A 21,208-nucleotide genomic window follows, 5' to 3' on the forward strand; every position below is an offset into this window, starting at 1 on the left:
GTTTATAACGACGCATAGTTCACGGTTGGCGATTTGTCCTCGTCGTTATGTTTGTTAAGCAAGTTAAGTTTTTAAGCCACATTTTTGTCAAGCTCGAGTTCTGATGATGGGATCCATGAGGAATCAAGGGAACTCCTCAAATCTTAAAGGCATGCGTATAGAGATTTTTGTATTTACATTAGAAAATCAAGCATTTTCATTAAAAACTGTTGCATTTGATAAAGTGGAACTGCTGATGATGATCAGAACAGAACTCTTAAACGACGCATAGTTCACGTTTGGCGATTTTTCCTTTTCGTTATGTTCGTTAAGCAAGTTAAGTTTTTAAGCCACATTTTTGTCAAGCTCGAGTTCTGATGATGGGATCCATAAGGAATCGAGGGAACTCCTCAAATATTAAAGGCATACGTATAGATTTTTTTGTATTTTCATCATAAAATCAAGCATTTACATTAAAAACTGTCGCATTTGATGAAGTGGAACTGCTGATGATGACCAGAACAGAACTCTTCAATGACGCATGGTACACGTTTGGTGATTACGAATTTCGATTTTGACTTGGACTGGAACCCGGACTCGGACTCCTACCCGGATCCGGTTCGGACCTGGATCCGGTTTGGACCCGGACCTGGACTCGGACCCGGATTCGGACTCGGATTCGGAACCGGACTCGGACCCGGACTCGGACCCGGTCTCGGACCCGGACACGGACCCGAACTCGGACCCGGACTCGGACCCGGACCCGGACTCGGACCCGGACTCGGACCCGGACTCGGACCCGGACCTTGATCCAGAAAACCACTATCATACCTTAACTAAATAAACAACTATGATTACCTACCATAAAATTAATGTAGGTATAAAGTACGATGATGCCAATCTTACTAGCCCCTCCCGCTTAAACCCCCGTACACCGCACGGCATGCGCCATTAAGTGGGTTAGGTTAGGTTTGAACTGCGATCCTCACAGAACCGAACAAGGATTAGGTTAGGTTAGAACTGCGAGCCTTACAGAAACGAAATGCTACTTGAAAAGTGGGTTTGATTAGGTTCGAACTGCGATCCGCACAGAACCGAACTGCTATCTGAGGAGTGGGTTAGGTTAGGCTAGAACTACGACCCTCATGGCTCCTCTTCACGATGGGCCAACGCCGGCCACTCCAAGGGACGCATTTATGCGTTAGAGGGAGCAAGTGATATTGCTATCTCATTCTACCGCATGGCTGCGTCCCTTGGAGTGGCCGGCGGTGGCCCATCCTGTAGAGGAGCCATTATACAGAAGCGAAATGCTAGTAGAAAAGCGGGTGGTTTTACCTCCTTTTCTACATAGTGTACCATCTACAGTAATCTTTCATCGGCCCCAATGGAAGTCGGTTTTTTTTTCTTAAAAATTATATATTGGTGTGGTGAAAAATTTTTGTTCACTCGGGGGCACATTTTGTTTAACCCTCGTGCTTTGAAACCCTCGCAACGCTCAAGATTCCATTAATCGCTCGGGTATCAAAATTAGCACGAGCGGTTAAACAACAACTTTGCCCCCTTGGTAAACAAATAACTATTTTCGGAAATCATCCCTGAAGAGAGTGTAAAGGGGGGTCGAATTGAAAAAGTTAATGAATTCCCTAATAATTGAAGTAAGCAATGCGCGAATTGAATGATTGATATTAGCATTATCCAGGCGCTATACCTACTTTAGCTGCTGTCACTAATTCCACGCTGACGAAGTCGCAGGCAAAAGCGTAGTGGTTATATAAATTTAATTCCAACAATAACTGTCACTATTAATATGTATACATATACTAATGTTGTTATTGGGAGAATGTGACATTTGGCTTCATCAAAATTATTAAGCTTTTGTAACTTTCGCAATGGCCTCTAGCGGTACAGAGGTACGGAGGGCCGACCGCGAACTCCGAAGTTCGCAAATTGCGGGCATCTTTCTCAATTAAAAGACATGTCAAGATCGCTTAGAGTTAAGATACGAACAGTCTGCAGCGATTTTGATAGCCCTCGCAGTGCCAGTGTTATATATACGTCATATTTTGCAGTACAAGTCTTGCACTGCGTGATGGGCTATCAAATCCACTGCAGTCTTTTCTTGGTCTGACTATACCTTCTTTGAAGTTCTTTCTAATGTAAAAAAAACGAACTATAGTAGGTACCCATGTACCATGTAATGCATGGCATGCATGTACCCCCATGCCGTAAGCAGGCATGGAGGTTGTGGCTTCGAGTTCAAAACCAGGCTCATACAGACGACGTCAAAGAAATGTTAAAATTGTCGCCTTATTACAAAGGAGTAAGGTGCAAAAGTTCCAATGAGTTACTCGAAATGTTAGAGGAAGCTCATAAGGTAAGTATACCTGTTAGGTATGTTCAATTTGCTGTGAAACCTTAGTCTTGCAATATTAGTTAGTGTATATAGTGGCGTAGCGTGATCTAATTTAGCCGTGGGCGAAGTCGCATCTGCGAGGTCCTTTTCTTTCACTGTGTCTGAATCTGAAGGAGCCTCGCGCGAGGTCCCCCTTTTAACATCACATATGTTAATGTGTATGTTAATGTGTAATAAATAAAAGTATGTTCTTGTGCGTGTCCGTGTTAATGTTCATGTTCATCAACAATCGGTTGGTTGGAGTTGGAACGAAGTTAAGAAAGGGTCGCGTGAAAGGTTTTCGTGGCGGCAAAATCTTACACTTTCGCCTAGCCCCCAATCCCCCATCCGCCAAGTCCGTAAGGACAGACAAGTAGGTAAGTACCGTAAAACTGTGCTACTTTGCTCCAATATTGGCAATATTTAAAAAGGATTTTTTAAATATTTTTTAAACTATTCATCATGAAATATCGTAGGTATTATTTATCTGAAGCAATGAATAAGGAGCAAACGATGTTTGGGGTATTTTTGCTCCTAACCAACTTCTACCTATATTTTACTTAGGCCCACTTGCACCATCCCACTAACCCGAGGTTAAGCGGTTTAGCCGAGTCAAATTGTACTGGTAACCATGGTAACTCCAGGATTAACCGGTTAACCCCGTGTTAGTGGAATGGTGCAAGTGGGCCTTAGGGGCGCAAAGTTACCCCATTGTGCTATAAATTAATAGGCCCCACCCAAAAAGAGAGCTTATTTTATGACTAACGACGTAGTAGTTAAAATATACTTAAACATAGCTACATTTTCGTTTTATCTGAGTATACAGGATGTCCCAAAACCTACGCCAAGACTTAAAGGGCTTATTTATAGAAGAATTGACGGGCAACAAGATTAAGCAAATTTACCCTTAATAAAAATTTCATTTGTTTTAGATATCGGTACGTTTATATACTTATACCTTTTATAATGATTCTTATAAAAGTGCCGATACTTATCTGAAATAAAAAACCGGGCAAGTGCGAGTCGGACTCGCGCACGAAGGGTTCCGTAACATAATGCAAAAAAAAACAAAAAGAAAGCAAAAAAAACGGTCACCCATCCAAGTACTGACCACTCCCGACGTTGCTTAACTTTGGTCAAAAATCACGTTTGTTGTATGGGAGCCCCATTTAAATCTTTATTTTATTCTGTTTTTAGTATTTGTTGTTATAGCGGCAACAGAAATACATCATCTGTGAAAATTTCAACTGTCTAGCTATCACGGTTCGTGAGATACAGCCTGGTGACAGACGGACGGACAGCCGGACGGACGGACGGACAGCGAAGTCTTAGTAATAGGGTCCCGTTTTACCCTTTGGGTACGGAACCCTAAAAAGCGGCCATGTGCGAGTCGGACTCGCCCATGAAGGGTTCCGTAGCAGCAAGTAACGCTACGTCTTACGTAGGCGAACAACGCGCGAACGCGGCGCGGCGCGGCGCGGCGAAATCAATCCTTTGATGCCCATAGAAGTGTCCTACGTAAGCGATCTCGTTGCGAACGCGGTGCGGCGCGATTTGCACGCGAATGTCAGGCGGCGCGGCGCGGCGCGGCGCGGCGGCGGCCGCTTTCGCCGCGCCGCGCCGCGCCGCGTTCGCGCGTTGTTCGCCTACGTAAGACGTAGCGTAAGTAACATAATAAAATTGCGGTTTACGATTTATGACGTATTAAGAAAAACTACTTATCACACAGACAGACGGACAGACATGACGAATCCATAAGGGTTCCGTTTTTTGCCATTTGGCTACGGAACCCTAAAAATGAAAGCGATAAAAGCTTGTAGGTACCAACAAAAAACTTATTTTTCAATATAATAAGTACTTACTATAAGATTTAAGCTCGTTAGAATCGCCTGATGGATTACTTGATATAATAAAGATGCGGTTTTATTTACGGTGGAATGCCTTCTAGTTCTAAACTATATAGGGTGGCCAAAAAATAAGTGCATTCCCGTTGCCAGGGAGATTTTGGGATTATAATAGGTACTGAGTAACTTTTACTATAGGACCCCGATATCGCGAAAAAATAACTTATCCTCTCATAGAAAAACCAAGCAAAATGTATGAAACAGCCAAATGTTTTTTTCTGAACTCTTGATTCCTCAACCGCCAATCCCTCAATCCCAGACTCTTAGCTCCTAAACTCCGAACCATTAACTTCCAACCCCGACCCCTTAATACCCATCCCCGACCCCTAATACCCAATGCCAGACCCCTCAACCCCCAACCCCTCAACTCCCAATCTAAATATTGACCTCTCAGTATCCGACTCATCAACTCACCGCCCCCAACCCCCCTGCCTCTTAAACCCTGACCGTCTAGCTTCAAGCCCTCCGCCTCCTCCAACCCCCCCTCCGAACTCCGACATCGTACCCCTCAAACACCACCCTATAACTTCAATTCCCACGCCTACCCCTCACCGCTCAGCCTCGTTAGTTCCAAAATTATCTGGTCCACTCCATCAAATTGATGAATTTCGAGAGGAAATGCTTGAGTTGTTTAAGATAATACCCAAATTACCATACACGTACCTTTAAAATTTGAGCAGTTCCCTTAATTCCTCAAGGATTCCATCATCAGATCAGAACCAAAGTAATATGGGACCACCTTAGGGTAACTCCTTTTAAACAAAAAATAAATAAATCGGAGCATGGATCTCAGAATAATGTAAATAATCAGGTAAGTATATAATCCCACCAAAAACATAAATGTAAAAAAGGAGAGCCAAGTTCAATACAAAAATTATGCTTGGCTGTGGGGCTCGCCGCAAAAAGAATGGAGATCTAAATGAGTGCCACTGCCAAGTTCTATGCAAAATCCAAATATGTATTTATAGGAACAAAATAACATTATAAACAAGTATTAAACTCTATTTCTTTGCTTTATTGGATACCTATAACCTGATAGCTGTAATGAAAACTGGCCAAGTCAAATCTAACCTACTTTAAGATCTCACATTTTTTTAAATAACAGCAATTGTTATAGGTATCCAATAAAGCAAAGAAATAGAGTTTAATACTTGTTTATAATGTTATTTTGTTCCTATAAATACATATTTGGATTTTGCATAGAACTTGGCAGTGGCACTCATTTGGATCTCCATTCTTTTTGCGGCGAGCCCCACAGCCAAGCATAATTTTTGTATGGAATTGGCTCTCCTTTTTTACATTTATGTTTTTGGTGGGATATCAATACTTTTTGTAAAGAAAACTGGGCAGGTATTGAGATTTAATGTTTTTTCTTGTGTTTCCGCTGTATGGTTTCTACTTCTGTTCTTTGTATAATTATGTGGTGCCGCGCGCCGCCGACGACACACCGTTCGCCGGTTGTTTAGAGCGTATTACAAGTTTTTTGTATGGGGACACCACTTATTTTTTGACTAAACTTTATTTTAATATAGCAAATATAATAATACATATATTGGGGTAGTTTCAAATATCTGCTTGTAACGGTTCCAACGCTACAATAAAAAAATATTTTTTTGTATGGGGACCCCCCCTATTTTTTAACTTTTTTTTATTTTTAGATTTTTTCCTACGCTTACACACAATAACCGAGCTGGATTCCAAATTTCATCCTTCTAGGTCATCTGGAAGTAGGTTAGGTTTAGGTACTATAAGTCATAAGTCAGTCATAAAATTTACGACTTTTTGACCTTCATACCTTTATAACCGTTTGAGCTAGCTTCATGAAATTTGAGCTTCTAGATATCCTTATGGATATAATTAAACACACGTAGTTTTATGTGTTTACGTCAAAGATGTTTTGAGTTATAGAAGGGTCAAAAGTGGCACCAAGTGGTTCGTGTAATATTACATTCGGCGCTGGCTAGCCAGTTCCTTTGCTTGAACTTGGCTTGACACGCTGCCGCGTGTCTAGATCAGATAAATGTACCTAATTTAAAAACTATTGCCACTAACTCTCCTTCTTGGAAAATTGCATGTCGACTTATTTTAACTGAAAGAGATGACTATCAAAATCGCTGCAGAGTTAGCTTGGTCTGCCTCTATCGTATTCGTAGTATACATATTTACCTAGGTAGTTGTTAAGATAATAGGTATCGCTGTGCCGGGTAGGTAAAGGATAACGAAACGTTGCGCCAAGGCTCTGCGGAACTGACCTAAAATGCGTTCGGCAAACGTGCGGGCCAATCAATTAGGGGCGGTCAGCGATCTGCCGGAAAAGAGGGCAGCGCGCGCGCTCTCGAGGAAAGTCGGGAAATGGCGGTGGCGGCGCGGCAGGGCGGGGCGCGGCGGCGGCGGAGGCGGGGGAGGACTTGGAGGGTGCGTGAAGGCGCTTGCATCGATCGCGCGGGGCGACCGGCGGCGGCCGCTCAGTCCGCCGGGACGGCCGGCGAGAACGCGCGTGTGATGCGCCACCGCTGAGATGGCCGGCGCTCGGGCGCTCGTGGCCGCCTGCTGCTGGTGGTGGCTTACGATCGCAGCCGGTAAGTACCCGCACACACATTTATTGCTCCCTGCTCCTTCGGCTTTTGTCAGTGTAAATACTTTGGTACCATTCGGCACCGCTCGAGGCTCATGGCTGAGCTTAAGAGGATTACCACTGCGAATACGGCTCAAGAATTGAGGCAGAGACGGCGCGACTGTCAACCTCATAACCCGATCAGCTGATTGATTGCGCGCACAATATGCCGCAAGTGTATTTTTGGTCAGGTTTCCCATATACCGGTTTTCAATAGTTTTCCAGAGGTTCACGTAAAACTTGTGTGGCGTGTGCTTTATCCGCGATCACCCCTCGTGATTAAAGCACAGGCACAGAGTTTACGAGTGTAACATACTGTTTTAATGTAAGTCGCCCTCGAGTGTACTTTGGTGCTCTATGTACCTAAGACATCGCATAAAACGGTTACTATAAATCTTGTATTTATAGTTGTTAGATTTGTTAGTACCTATAATATTTGTAGGTAGTAGACGTGTTACAAAACTTCCCTCCGGACGGAGACCCCGACAGTGACGCCGGTTGTTCAGACTTCGTCCTTGCGACGGTCGCGTCTGGACCACTGAGTAAACGTTGATATTACATAACAGCAGGCGGTGCCGGCGGCATCGCATGACACATCTGTAAATATTGATCATAATCACGCCATTGCTGAAGGCCTGGCGTCCACCTGTCCCTTGCTGCGTTTCTGGCCAATCAGTCCCACGCTAACTGAAAAGTTTTCTAAAACTTTAAAAACGCTTATCAATGGATAATAAATTCTCTTGTTTGCGGTACCTACTTCTGATCGGAAACCCATGAACAAATATAAATCAAGCTCCAATTTTATTACTGCAATTATTAATATCTTGGTCCACACAGCTATACAAGCAGTACAATAGGGCCAAGGTATGTTTAAGGTCACTGAATCAAAAGCTCAAGCCCCCTTTTAAAAGACTTCAACGCGTCCGTCCAGTTCCAAACTTGAGGTCTATATAAAAAAGTTTGATTTAGGTAAATATTTTTCATAAGGTACATTTCAAATTTGGGAAGCTTTCGATTTATTTTAACGTTACTCCAAATGTAAATGTGTGATGTAACGCATTTTCAATCTGTATTTCATTAATTCCATTAAATTAAACTGAAACATCAGTTTCCGTATCCAGTTATCCAGTAGGTAAAGTTTAAGTAATTATTAGGCCGCCGCAAACTTAATAATAAGAAAACATTCCCTAACTCAAAGGTTACCTATTACAGATATCTCGTGTTATAAGTTTACGAACTTCGAAGTTAGTTAAGAAGTTAAAAAAAAGTTTCTTGCTGCCTATGTTTCTATTTAGCGCTCTCTATCTACTTCTTTTGAAAATCTTAAACCCTTTAAATGGTTTAGTTCTAGCTTAGGCAGCTAAATATCGAATATTACGAGTCCTTTAAAATGTATCATTATTTCATTAAATACATTTCAGACAACGTTTTGTAGCAAGTTTTAATTCTCTTTGCGCAGCCATTCTAGAGACAGTAGAGACTTTGTATCTATCTAAGATTAAGTAATTTTAGTATCTACCTAAGTTGTTACTGGGTTACTTACGCAGTGATTTCATTGGAAATTCTAAGTTCAGTCAGCCAAACTAGGGGTCATCCATTAATTACGTCACACGAATTTCTAGGTTTTTTGACCCCTCCCCCCTCCTTGTCACACTTGGTCACATTTGGCAAACCCCTCCCCCCTAGTGTGACGTCACATTTTTTCTACGAAATCGCCAAATCGAATTAAGTAAGTACCTAAGTATTGTTAATATTTTATCAAAATATTTTTGACGATATAAATATTAGTAATTTTATAACCCAAAACTGCTTAGGAAAGAAAATTAAACGAATAAAAACGATTATCGTTTTAAAAACTTGTTATTTAAATGTACAGCGAATAAAATAATTTAAATAAATTTTCGGTTACTGATGAAGTTAAAGTGACGTCACAAAGTTTGTGTCTCCCCCCTCCCCCATGTTACAAGATGTCACATTTTCTTGACCCCCTCCCTCCCCCTAAACGTGTGATGTAATTAATGGATGACCCCCTATTAGCTTAGCACCCCCGCCAGAACCAGAATACAAATACCTATTTGTGTATACATATAGGTACCTACACATATTTCTTGCTGAATATACAATGTACTCGTACATAGTTCTCAAGAGGGTATATTAAAGTTCTTTTATACAGGGAGCTGGCATGGCTGCAATCGGTAATACTTGGCCTTATATCTGTTATGTAGGTACCTGAGCACTTCTAAAGGATAATACATATTTCCATGCATATTTTTTACTGGTTTCATAACGATATTTTTACCTCAATTGTTCAGTGCAGTGCAAAGTGAATCATATTTTGTAAAATACACATTTTTTATATTTTACTTTCCTCGTATTCGAAATGGAAAACAGAATGTTCAACTTGAGGGTGAAGGCACCCATTTCTGACTCAAACCATTGAGAAATAACCAGATAAGCTTAGAGCAGGGGTTCTCAAAGTTTTTTGGTGACGGAAATCTTTTAGAAAGCGAAATATTTGACGGAGCCCCAAATTTAGGAATTTTCGTATATTTAAGACTCCACTACGTTACGTTATTCCGTACCTCCCATACAACTTAGCAACTAAGACTCCACTGTCCGTTCGTCTGTCTGTCACTAGGCTGTATCTCATGAACCGTGATACACAATTGAAATTTTATAAAAAGTACGGAACCCCTCGGTGGGCGAGTCCGACTCGCACTTGTCCGGTTTTCCATGTCGGGAGCAATAGATATACATACCTATTTTAACTAAATCGTATGTGTATGGCGAATATGATTAGCATTGTAGTGCATAACTTATCACAAATCTATTTGGAGAGTGTAATCCATTAGAGATAGCGGCACGCCACATTCGTTTGATATTGATAATGATAACATTATAAGCGTGTGTAAACGGTTGTAAACACCAAGCATTGTAACTACACGGATTCCACCTAGTTACTTTTCACCAGATTTATTAAATTATCTAAATCAGTGGTTCCCAAAGTTGACTGGCCTCCGACACACCTAAGAAAAACTGCCAAATTCAGGACCCACCTTTTGGCTATCTTAGAAAGGGGGCATAAAACATATTTGTAACGCTCAGATGCCTTAGTAGTTTCGGGGCCCACTCAATAGTCGCGCGTGACCCACCAATAGGTGGGACCTATTCAGGACCCATAGTTTGGGAAATGCTGTGATCTAAATAAAGTTTTATTTATTTAAAGGGTCATGTAAAAAAATACGTCGTACGATTGAATGCAGCTTAATGTTTTTTTTTTCGAAAAATATTGACACTTTTGTTTGAAGAAAATGACGTTGAAGACTGGAACAATGTCATTTTTCACACTGACAGGCCAGTACCTATCATATATCAGTATCATATTGAAATGAGATCTAATAATTCAAACTCGAATTGGCCTGTTACTAGTAAAAATGCTTAGAGTAGGCATTAATGTAAACTAAAAAAAGTGTGTAGATTAGAAAAAAAATTATAGGTTTACAATTCGTACGTATAACAAAGAAAGTAAAGAAAGAAAGAAATGTGCAGAGGTGACACGATTGATATTTTTTCCAGTTAAACATTTTCTTGGAAGTGGGCCGGCGTGAGAACGTTGGGTTGTCGAAACAAAATAAATACAAATACAATAATTCTGTCTCAGCTATCCGCTATTGCCGCTATCGAACTATTGACATTATCGTGTCTCTCGCTAGCTGGGACTATGAAGAGACACACGAAAAAACTATATCCTACCTATTTAGATGTTCTTCGTCAATTCCTCATCACCAAATGGTGCTTTCCGAGAAATAATACACGAGTACGAGTTTTTATAAAAAAAGAAAATCCGTCAAGTGTGGGTTCGTGTATTTGTAACTCTCGCACCGAGGGACCGTACAAAATTTCAATTATTATGTAGTTTTTAAAATTGAATTGAAAGCTTAACGAATATTAAGTTTTATATTCACGATTTTTGAAGTGAAAACTTCTTTAGCGGCGTTGAGCACTTTTTGAGGTGGGGAAAAAATGATAAACTCGATTCAGCGTAACGCTTAACGTAACGCTGACGTCATGTGTCACGGACAATGTTATTCACCAAAGAACTTTAGTCATAACGTATCATAATCATGTCAATTATTTAAAACTGGACTTTTATATTAAGCAATAAAGCTCAATGTTCTAATCTTCTACGGGCTGAAATACGAGGATCTCACAGCTACATTCTAACTTTATATCACTAAAATATAATTCAATAAAGTTACATCTTGATTAAATCGCAAAAAAAAGTGAACTCTAGTACTGGTGAATAAAACTCAAAATATCATGACCAAATATATTTAGATGCGAGGCCTGCAAGGTAACTTTACAATTTCTATTCGAATTTCAAACAATTAACGCTACAAATTTGAATTTCGAATTTTAAACAAGCTCACTGACCAGCAATTTCGGAACTAAAGTTTTTCAATAGAAAGGAGGATGGGTCAATCATACATAGTGCTGCAGACATTTTGGACTAGTCATTGAGTTTTCACTTCTGTCGGCACTCCCGGTGGTAATGAAACCATGTTATCTCCTATGAGAAAATGGGCTGGTGTTAGTACGTCAATCTCATCAATGTCGTCAGAAATTGGACATAAAGGTCTAGAATTCAAAATCGACTCAACTTTACAAAATACACTGCTTAATTCCTCGAAAGTAAGAACAGTTTCACCCAGAATGCGCCTTAATAGTAATTTAGACGATCTTACGGTCGATTCCCAAAGTCCTCCCATACTTGGAGCAGAAGGAGGATTGAAATGCCACTTAAGCTGATGTTTGAGAAAGTAGTTTTGTACATCAGATTCCATGGTGCACCGCTTCAAAAAAGAATAAAGTTCTTTTAGGTAATTGTTTGCTCCAACGAAATTGGTGCCACAATCAGAGAAGACATCAGAGCACCATCCTCGTCTACTAATAAACCGAGTAAGACAGGCTAAGAAACAATCTGTAGAGAGATCCGATACTAGTTCCAAATGGCACGCCTTCGTGACCATGCAGACAAATATGCACAAATAAGCCTTCGTGATTGGAGCACGTTTTAACTTAGATGTCTTTATTAGGAAAGGACCTGCATAGTCTACTCCAACTTTTGAGAATGGTCTACAAGGCGTGACTCTTGATGGAGGTAAATCAGCCATTAAATAATCAGCAGGTTTAGGATTAGCCTTAAAGCATTTGTGACATTTACGTATGAGTCGCTTAATGACAGTCCGAGCCGATAAAATCCAGAATTGCTTACGCAGTAATGACAGCAGCACGGGAACTCCCACATGCAAGTACAATTCGTGATAATAGTTTATCAACAAAATTGTTAAATGATGGGATTTCGGAAGGATGACTGGGTGTTTCCGTTGTGAGGACAAGTTTGTATACTTCAGTCTTCCTAACACTCGCAGAAACCCCTCTGAGTCAATAAAAGGAGTCAGTTTTCGAAAGTTAGTCCGGTGAGGTAACCCACGTTGCACTAATTTTATTTCCGTGGCGAAAACTGAACTTTGAACAATTTTTATTAACGAGTATAGGGCGTTACGCCATTCGACGCAAGTCAATGGACCCACTCGTTTTGAAGTAGGATTCTTCAAATTATGAACAAATCGAAGACAGTATCCGTGGACCTTCACGAGCTTGTGAAGGGAACTGTATTTTAACATGAAATCTGTCGCATCTACCTCACAAGAAACCTTGTTCACGTGGGCAGTAGATATCACGTCCTCCTCAGGATCCGGAGAAACCGTTTTTCGCGCAACGGTATCTTCGGATGGCCAGGTATCTGGCGCTTGCTTGAGCCAAGGTGGACCCCACCAAAGAGGATGTGAGCCAAGCTCCGAGGGCATCAAACCTCGGGAGGCAGCGTCTGCAGGATTCATTGAAGATGGTACATGTCTCCAGAAAGAAGGAGACGTGTTCGCTAATATTTGAGAAACTCGGTTTCCCTCAAACATTTTGAGCTGATAAACAGGTGTGCGAATCCATGACAATGCAATGCTCGAGTCAGACCAGATTACAATGTCGTGGGCGACATTAATCAGTCCTGAAGAATGTTTGGCAAGTTTAGACGCTAGCAGGGCTCCACAAAGTTCCAGCCTCGGAATTGTCATTTTTGTCTGTAACGGCGAAACTTTACTCTTTGATAAGAGTAAGTGGACCTCCACTTCACCATTGATCCTCTCGACACGAAGGTAAACCACTGCAGCGTAACCTTTGAGGGACGCATCTGAAAATGCGTGAAGAGAAAATTTATTGCCATCAGTAGGCAAGACAAATCTGCTTAATTTAATGTCAGATAAGCTATGGAACTCCCCTATAAAAGAAAGCCACTGAGCCTGTTCATCATCAGGTAAGGGGTCGTCCCAGCCGATCCCTAAAAGCCACAACCGTTGCATGAAAGCCTTGGCCGAGAATACAATTGGCATCAACCAGCCACAAGGGTCATAAATGCAAGCTATGTTAGCAAGCACGGCACGTTTAGTCATTCCTGTGTTGGAAATTCTGCTATGATACATGAACACATCAGATGTAGGATTCCATTTTACACCGAGTACCTTTACAGACCCTTCATTTTGAGGATCAAATGACAATGGTCCTTCACGGACGTCGTCAGGCAAATCAGTTAAAAATTCATTGCTATTGCTCGACCACTTTCGCAATTCGAAACACCCTTGACCAAGGACGTCGATCAGTTCAGCTCTCACCTTTCGAGCTGTGTCAAGATCAGGAGCTCCCGTCACTATGTCATCAACAAAAATTTGATCTGACAAAATTTGACTAGCGACAGGGTGTGAGGTCTTGGTCTCCTCTGCCAATTTCAAGATACACCTCATAGCGAGGAACGGACTTGAGGAGACTCCGAACGTGACCGTCCTCAAACGAAATTCTCTAATGGGATCATCAGTGTGTTGACGCCAGAGAATTCTTTGATAGTCACGATCGTCCGGGTGCACAAGTACTTGTCTGTACATACCCTTGATGTCACAAGTGAATGCGACAGGCTGAAGACGAAAACGTGTAAGTATGTCTACTATGTTACGCTGAAGTTTGGGACCAACGTGCAGAACGTTGTTCAAAGACACGCCCGTAGAAGAGGGCATAGACGCATCAAAGACTGGCCTACACTTTGTAGTGGATGAAGACTCTTTTATCACAGCATGGTGGCTAAGGTAATATTTACCACTACCCGGAGGGTCAAAGACAGGCTCCATATGATTCTCGTCCTGATATTCTTGAAACACCTTACTATAGTCTGTCTTGAGTTTAGGATCTCTTTTAAATCTCCTCTCAAGACTTAAAAGTCTCCGGGCGGCCAATTCACGACTATCACCCAACTCACTTTGGTTTCCCTTGAAGGGTAGACGGACAATAAAACGGTTTTCATTGTCCCGCGAAACATTATTTAAAAAATGATCCTCAATAATTTGATCATCGGGATCAGGAAGTACAGATTCGGGAATTTGTTCAATTTCCCAGAATCTAGTCAGACAATCATCTAATGCCACATGATGAGATGACAGATGAGGAACCGAATTGGTAGTCTGCAGGGATTTACCAATTATTACCCAACCAAAAATGGTTCGGTAAGCCGCCGGTAAGTCAATGGAAGGCCACACCTTCTCACCGCAGAAAATGTCATTGTAGACATCACTGCCTAATAAAATGTCTATAGGCCTAGACAGGAAAAAATCATTATCAGCCAATTGCAGACCCTGATAATTTGATTTTATGTCCGCAGACAGAGAGACACTGGGCAAGTCGCCAGTAGCATACTTCAAAATGACAGCCGAAACAGTTAGCAACGGCTTGTCAGAAGTCATGGACTTCAAAAACACATTGGTCATTCCATGAGACCGATGAGGCACACTCGGCCCTACACCATAGATAGACACAGGTTGATGGTTATGTTTAAGTTGAAGTCTTTGAACACACTCCTCAGAGATTATTGAACATTCTGCGCCTGGATCAATAAACAAGCGAACAGGTTGGAAATGTCCATCACCATTCCCAGCAAGACCCATGGCCGTAGCTAACAGGATATTTGGCAAATTTGGCTTAGTATCCTTTACCATGAAAGACTTCATTGTAGCATTATTAACACTAGTAATGCTATTAGGTTCTTGTTCACCTTCTGGATATGAAGGCTCAACCATTTCAGCCACGACAACAGCTGACTTCACCGCAGGTGGAGTGCCATCAGGTTGTGTCGAAGACGGACAGATCAAAGTGTGGTGTTTAGCCCGACACAACTTACATTTATGTAATGAACTACACTCATGATATTTGTGTGTACCAAAACAATTGAAACACAAATTTTTAGATTTCAGAAAATCTCTACGCTGATCAAGATTCAAAGCCTTGAATTTATTGCACATATACATGTAATGATCCAAATTACAATATCGACAATTTATTTCCTTATTGCTCTCTTGGACATGCATTACCATTTTAGTATTGCGATGAGGCGGTGTCTTGACAACAGGTTGTTTAGATGAGCCGCTAACTGTTGCCTTCAAAGCAATAGACATTTCTAATGCCTTACATTGATATTCCAAGAAAGCAATAAGTTCCGAATATTTAGGAATATCCGATCCAGACAAACTTAATTCAAATTTACTGCGCAACTCCATAGGCAGTTTTTTCAATAAGACATGAAGTAGTACAAACGACCACTCATCAGGTTTAAATTTCAAGGCTCGAAGCGCAGCTAAGTGTTCGTTAAAAGTGTTCAAGAAAGATCTCAAGTCAGACCTCAAATTCACAACAGCAGGAAGTGACATGATAGCTTCTAAATGCGTATCGGCAATAAGTCTTATATTGGAAAATCGGTTCTCCAATAATGTCAGAGCAACACCATAGTTTTGATCAGTAAGCGGCAAGTGCTTGACTAAATCAAGAGGTTCACCTGATAAACATGATATCAGATAATGTAATTTTCTCACAGGTTTGATGGTAGCACTCTCGTCAATTATACTTTTGAAAATATTTATAAAATTTGTCCATTTAGTGACATCTCCTGTAAATGATGGAAGCGAAATGCGCGGCAGAGGAATATCAGGCATGCAGAACTGAGAATTAACTACGTTCGAAGACACAACCGGAAACAATTGTGCGTAAATGACACTTACATTATTCAGTTTTGCGTCATAGTCTAAAAACTCTTGCAGGTGTTTGTCCGGATCAAAACCGGCACGCTTCCCGGCTTCCACAGACACATAAGCGTCTTTGTACTCGTTCTTAGTTTGCACAAGATCACTGCAGCGAGTTTTAAACTCGATAAGTTTTGTATTGTCTTGTACAGCAGACTCCGCGGCATTACACAATAAATCAATTTGAAGTTTGGCTAACTTGTAACGTATTTCAGCACTCATTTTTCACAACACCGCGTACTCCTTCAAAACAGTAACACAAACCACAAAATAATAAAGCTACGGGCTTTATTATGTAAACAAAAGTAATCACAACTCGAATGAAAGTTAGTTTTAACCTCAAAAAATTAACGTGACACTGACAGGACAGGAATCGAATGACACTTCACTTCGTTCAAGTCGTTCACGAGCATAGACTAAATATAAGGTATGTTTGCACTGTACTCAAACTGAACGGAACGGGAATGATAAAAAAAAACGCTCAAACTGATTGTGAACGTGTATACTAGCCTTATCTTGCTACCACCACTGATGAAAAAGAAATGTGATTCCACCTTCAATTTTTTTTAAAAAACGTACAACTAAAACGCAAAGCAAATAAATTAAACGTATGAAGACGAATTTCTTTAAACGTTTAAGACTATGTATGATACATATAATACGTTACACGTAGGCAAAAACACTAATTACTTTCGTAAGAATAATGCAATACATGCAGTCACTTTCAATAAAATATCCACAAACTGAGGACATACAATTACTTTCAATGTTTAAAGTACGACAAATGCAAACTTGCAGACATAAATGTACCAAGTACAGACAGTAAATTAATTACGACTAATGCAATCTTGCAGACAATTGACTTTACTAGGACAATTAATGGCCGACTGTATGAAATAAAACTATTCAGTATGATTATGTCCGGTTCTACAGATTTAAAGATCCGGTTCGAAGGACCAAAAAATATGTTAGTAACAGAATAATTAAAAGACAAAGTGGGCTCGACGAATAAAAGGGAATTTAAGGAACAGTACCTGGTCTATGAGAATATTTACTTGCAATCCCACGGAGAGCGGGCCCGCTGAACTTGTAAAATCTTCTTTCTCATAAAAGTCTGTCACTGTCGGTATAACTATGATGCGGAAGGCAGAAGAGACTCGTATTTTTGACTTTAAATAAAATTAATTCCAAGGGGACGCGTTGTCGGCCATTACCGCCATTGTCGAAAGTAAAGTTTTTTTAAATCTAAAAGTGACTGAATGTAGTTTCGAATGACGGATATCCGGTAAAAAGAAAGAATGAAATTTGAAGTACAATGTTGCTAGAACAAATAATAAATTCCTAAACACCCGGAGTGCAACCCGTTGTTTTTTTTAATAGGTACTTATTTGGACCTATGGTTCAAAAGTTGTGTAAGGCCTTATTTTTTTATTATGGGGCGGATATTTTTGTTGTTTGATAAATTATTAATTTATCTATCCGTGCCATATTGCAGCTTCCTAACACTAACGATCACGGAGCAAAGCCATGGCGAAACTATAGGGGTTCCTGTTCCTATTTGACTACGGAACTCTAAAAATGGACAAAAAAGTAATGCAGAGTGGGGAGGCGCCATTTGGGGTAATAAAACATGCGTGATCGATTGGCGAATCTAGGTGGTTGTAAATATGGAATCGTTTCGTTTATTGTGGCCATAAACGATAAACAATTTCGATGCGTACGTAAGCTATATTTCAACCATAATGAGTATTCAATGACTATACCTATACAGTCTACTTATACATATAGATAAACATATCTGAATCAGTTTATTTAGGTACTAATGAATAATGCAATATCACTGCGGTGAAAGAATTTGGATCTCTTTCGGGTTACGTTATTACAATTCACTTTACAAGATTTTGTTATGTTCAGCCATACTTTGATAGGTGAATATGTAGTTAGATAATACCGATTTTTATTGTGAGGCTACCGACCTAATTCGCGATAAATTACCCAAACTGTTTTGATACATTTCGTCGTCGTCATAAATCATATATTATGTCGATGTTTCATGGCTAAATCATGGCACAATTCGGAGATCAATTGATTTCGGGGTTGTTGTTGAAAAGATTTTCAGTATGACGTAGTACATATTCACCTCATTGTAATATCCTTATGAGATTAAATATACTTAAGTTGGTTATTATTTTTTTTGTAAAAAGTTTTTTTCTCTCCATATTTTGGTTAAGGAATTGTTAAAAGAGCTTATGACTGATTCGACACATTAATGAAGAATATATGTGACGTTATCTATGAAAAGGGACCTTATTGTCGATGGCGCTTACGTCATTATTAACGATGCTCCGATATAAATACAATGCCGCGCGACGCTGTGCGGCGTATGCGCCATCGACAATAAGGTCCCTTTTCAAAGATAATGCCCCATATATGTTTAACACTGCATGGATTCGTATACTTTCTCAAATATTTAGGATTTCCTCTAGTCCTTCTAAACAACATAAATAAACATTTCTGTCCCTAATCCCATCCTCTGCCCCACTCCCTCAGCCTCTCAATCCTTAAATCTCACAATCCCTCAACCCCCGATCAATGAACCCCTCAACCTTGAACCCCCACCCCCTCAACTACAAATCCCCAAACCCAAACCCTCAAACCCTGACCCGTCAAGCTCCAAACCCACAACCCGCACCCTCACACCCTCAAAAACTACCCTCTGCTTTCACCCCCTACGCCTCCTCCTCAGCTCTCAGTCCCGTTTGTCTTTTCCACTACTACCTAAGTCCATCTAATATCATAATACATCCACTTATGCAAATGAATATTCCACATATCATCTCTGCGGTCTTCATCATCTGGTCCACTCCTTTAAATTGGTAGTTTTCGAGGGGAAATGCTTGTTGCTTAAGAAAACACCCAAAAATGTATATCAGAGCAAGCGAGAAAATCTAAAATTTAATCTTTCGATCATTTGCATCAAATTACTTTGTCACTCTTGTAGATAAAATGCAACTCTTCTCATCAGTTTTTGAAGAATACAGAAAGCATTAAGGGGTGTAGTGAAGACAATTTTTTTAAATCAGTCCAAATTTAATTTCCGCTACACGAGCCTATGTCACTGATTTTACACAGGCAACTAATACTTATCGATACAATTCTAACAAACCCAAACACAAATAGCTTGCGTTGTTTTTTTCAAATCCCAACTATGTAGGTATCTACATGTAACTATTTAACAGGTAACATCTTGGTAACATACATGTAATTGAAAACATTCTAATTTTTGAAGTTGGTTAAAAAGTAAAGAAAGGGGTTAAAGTCATGTTGCTTCTGTATAAGTGTTTATTCAAAATCTACATTAGCATAGGAATAGTTAATGCCACTATGACTGTTCTAAGAATATACAGCAAGTCAGACAACGCAGAGGGAATGTAAGAAGTTCGACGACCGAGCATTTGAAACACAGAAAAGTAGTTCGCGTGTTATGGCACCCGCCCGCCCTCGCAACGCTCGTAAACGAAACCTTTATAGGTAGATAGTGTTTCGTCACTATTCAAAGACTAAAAAATGCAGTAACGGTGTATGTGAGTGATTAAATAGTCAAGTAAGTACTATATCATTCATTTGGCTGACAGTATAAAATATGAGTATATATAGGTACTAGCGACCTGCCCCGGCTTCGCACGGGTACCCACAAAATCTTAACAAATTATGCACCTAAACTTTCCTCAAGAATCATTCTTTTGGTAGGAGAAAATTGCATCCGTTCTGCAATTTTTGAGTTTATCGAGAACATACACACAGACTCAGCGATTTAGTTTTATAAGATGTAGTAGTGTTTTCCAAATAGGTACCTAACCTACCTAATATATTTTCTTACCTGCCTACTCAAGATTTATAGCATATACCTATAAAGATATGGGATGAAAATAGGTCTTATGTAAAATGCATAGGTAAGTATTATATCTTAAATCTTTTATAATAACCCACCCTCCGGTTGCGTGAACGTGCGATGCCCTTTTCGCTTCCCCTTTAAAGCTGAGTTGGTATTTTATACTGTAAAGACGCCAGTCGACATTCTGTCTAGTGTCGACTATGGAAAAATTTCGTATCCTTATTCTTGCCCACCTGAATTGCATGCAAAGTGATGAATGATTTTAATCGTTCACCTAAAGGCAGACGCCATTTTTCAGCAGGCGCCCGCTGTCTTATAAATTATTTATTTGTTTTTCTGTACTGTCAGTAGGTACCAAAATAATGTTTATAGAATTAGGCTTGGATTAGGCTCTATTGTATTCACAATGTAAATATGAGTAAATATTTCTTAATATGATGTGTTTTCTAAATGAGAATACCTATCTTATTAGGCTGACAAATTTACTCATTTTTCAAGAAAATGTAGTAAACGTAGTAGCTACTCGGAACTGTTATTAAGAATGCATAATTTCGAGTTACTCGCTCGTAAAATCCCCAGCCGGATTAGGGGTATTATGTAAGCGTGTATGTAAGAAAGTTATTAAGGGGCATGAAGCCGAAACCATATTTGGTTACAGTTACAACTAATGTTACAAAACGTAACATCTTCATCATTGGTTAGTTTGAGATATAATTTGTTACCAATACCGCACGTGCCCAAAGCCTGAAAAAACTTGATTACATCCTGCAAACATAAAAAAAGTTCCTTATGTTAATTTTATGACTCTTATCTTATTAATAGAGGTACGACTCCGGAAAAGTAACGTCAAAACTTACCTTCATAACTATTTTGATGATATCGTAACATTCGTAACCCGATTCTGAGATGGGAGTTTTACTGTATTCTCTACATCAATGCTGGTTATTGAGATCCGGCACGTACATAGAGTCACGCAAAGATCACTATACATATACTAATAGGTAAGGTAACCTATCTAGATACCGACGGTCAGATTTTCGTAAATATTTTACAGTTTAGGTCATTTTAGGTTTGTACTTTATGCCATAAATTGGTAACAATCAGGTAGTTATTATTTAGGCACAGTATGCAAACAGGTAATTGAAAAACATTGTAGAGCAAGTTGACGATATCCCAGAACCTCGAGTTTGAGTAAATTTTTCCTTTACCTACCCTTTTTTAGAAATTGAATGTAGTTCTAGAGTAACAGCA

General features: G+C 40.0%; 1 protein-coding gene across 1 annotated transcript in view; it reads left to right on the plus strand.

The window, feature by feature from the left end:
• The first annotated feature begins 6,653 nt into the window (after positions 1-6,653).
• LOC134666655 (protein kinase C-binding protein NELL1-like) overlaps positions 6,654-21,208 on the plus strand; it is a 68,029-nt gene continuing 53,474 nt past the window's right edge. Inside the window, exon 1 of the mRNA XM_063523881.1 lies at positions 6,654-6,854. Coding sequence (XP_063379951.1) covers positions 6,794-6,854 — 61 coding nt within the window. The 5' untranslated portion in view covers positions 6,654-6,793. The remainder of the gene's footprint in view (positions 6,855-21,208) is intronic.

This window comes from Cydia fagiglandana, chromosome 8 (genome assembly GCF_963556715.1).
Source record: "Cydia fagiglandana chromosome 8, ilCydFagi1.1, whole genome shotgun sequence".
In the NCBI taxonomy this organism is placed as follows: domain Eukaryota; kingdom Metazoa; phylum Arthropoda; class Insecta; order Lepidoptera; family Tortricidae; genus Cydia; species Cydia fagiglandana.